The 1,913-nt window shown below is 48.1% G+C and overlaps 1 protein-coding gene across 1 annotated transcript in view; it reads left to right on the top strand.

The window, feature by feature from the left end:
- The window catches only part of CDH3 (cadherin 3, type 1, P-cadherin (placental)), a 75,373-nt gene that overhangs the window by 32,312 nt on the left and 41,148 nt on the right, over positions 1–1,913 (top strand). The window contains exon 3 of the mRNA XM_011932128.1: positions 1,233–1,318. Within this exon, the coding sequence (XP_011787518.1) occupies positions 1,233–1,318 (86 nt within the window). The remainder of the gene's footprint in view (positions 1–1,232; positions 1,319–1,913) is intronic.

Below are 1,913 nucleotides of genomic sequence, written 5' to 3'. Positions count from 1 at the left end.
AAGTGCTGGGATTACAGTCTTGAGCCACCGCGCCCGGCCAGGAAAGATATTTTTAAACCAAAATAATAATCTGAAACTAAAAGACGACGTTTCTGAAAGGATAGTTGGTGCCCTCGCCTGACATATCTATGGACAGGCGTGGGACTGTCCTTGTGGTCTTTGTTGTGTTGCAGCCTAGCAAAAATGGGAGCACTGGGCAGAGCATGGTGCTGGCAGGACCCAGGGTGTAGCCCCTGGCAGATTCCCTGATTTCTTGCGTTGGCCATAAGGAAGAGTAGGTAACAACATTGGTTGTGAATATTCTCTAGTGTCTGTCTTGGACTCAGGTAGACCTGGCTTCTGAACCTCAGTTTTCTAATCTTTGAAAAGGTAGCTGGGTGCTCATTCCTGTTATCCCGGCACTTTGGGAGACTGAAGCGGGTGGATCACAAGGTTAGGAGTTCAAGACCAGCCTGGCCAACATGGTGAAACCCAATCTCTACTAAAAATACAAAAATTAGGTGGGCGTGGTGGTGCACACTTGTAACCCCAGCTACTCAGGAGGCTAAGGTAGGAGAATCGCTTGAACCCGGGAGGGGGAGGTTGCAGTGAGCTGGGGTCGTGCCACTGTACTCCAGCCTGGGTGACACAGCAAGACTCTGTCTCAAAAAAAAAAAAAAAAAAGGTAGGGGGAGGGAATAATACCAACTTGGTATCATAGTTGCAAGGATGAAAAATTCACCTCCAGCTGGTGAATGGTGGTTACTAACTTGGAGTGCTTGTTTAAAGAGTAGCTAAGCATTGGGGATTCAGAAGGAGCGAAATGAACTGGAACAACCCAAGGTTGTCCAAGTGATCCGTGTGGGCATATATATTGTGTGTAAATAGACTCACAGTCTTCAGAAAATCTTCTGCCTCTAGCTATGACCTTAGTCAACCCCATGTCATATGAGGCCACCTGGGGCTAATGTCCCTGAATGTCTATGATCTTGGTCCTCTGGGACCAAGAACAAAGAAGGGTTTGACCCACAAACTGACCATGAGGAGATCTTCCCTCGAGGTGATCTTCCCTCTGGAAACCAAACTTGGAAGCCTCATCTGAAACTTGTATTAGTCACACTCCTGGTCAGAGGAAGTAAGCTAAGTCCCCCTTCTGCAGCCACTTAGCAGTCCTTGATCCAGCCAGGGGTTTTCTGGGGCAACTTGCAGAATACTCCTGCCTTCCTAATGCTCTCTTTTCCCCTTCCCCACAGTATTCACGGGCTGCCCTGGGCAAGAGCCAGCTCTGTTTAGCACTGTTAATGACGACTTCACTGTGCAGAATGGCGAGACAGTCCAGGTAAAACACCATGTCCACCTGCAGGACAAAAGAAAGATGTTCTCTGTGCATGCCCAGATTTCTGGCCAGGAGCCCTTGGTTGCTAAGGCTGTTGTGAGCCAAGTCAACCCTTCAGAGGAGCAAGTGTTAGTCCTCAGCTGCCCACAGCTTGGGTGTGAGCACTGATCTAAGGGTGGTAGTGCTTGCAGCTACCTAACAGTGGTGCCTGAGGTCAGGCCAGTGGAGCCAAGAGCTGCCTTGTGAGTAATCACCCCATGTACTGGGTCCCTTGGATTCCCTCTCCCACCTCCCTTTACTTCCTTCCCTTATCCATGTTAACCCCAACTGAAGGCAGTTCTAAACACAGGCCTGCCAGTCCCATGAGCCTCCAGGAAGATGCACCTGGAGTGCTTGGCCACACTTCGTTTTAATTTTTGAATAGCTAATATAGCCACGTGGTTCAAAAATAAAAAGTATTAATAAGCTATACAATAATCTCCCCTCGTTTGCCTCCATTTGCCTAAAGCCCTCTTCACCCCTCCAAGAGAAGACGCAGTTAACCACTGTTTCCAGTTTCTTTTCTTCCAGTTTATATATAGTCTATATTTATGTGTTA

Source organism: Colobus angolensis, unplaced genomic scaffold (genome assembly GCF_000951035.1).
Source record: "Colobus angolensis palliatus isolate OR3802 unplaced genomic scaffold, Cang.pa_1.0 Scaffold93, whole genome shotgun sequence".
Classification (NCBI taxonomy): domain Eukaryota; kingdom Metazoa; phylum Chordata; class Mammalia; order Primates; family Cercopithecidae; genus Colobus; species Colobus angolensis.
This window is presented reverse-complemented; position numbering and strand designations above follow the sequence as displayed.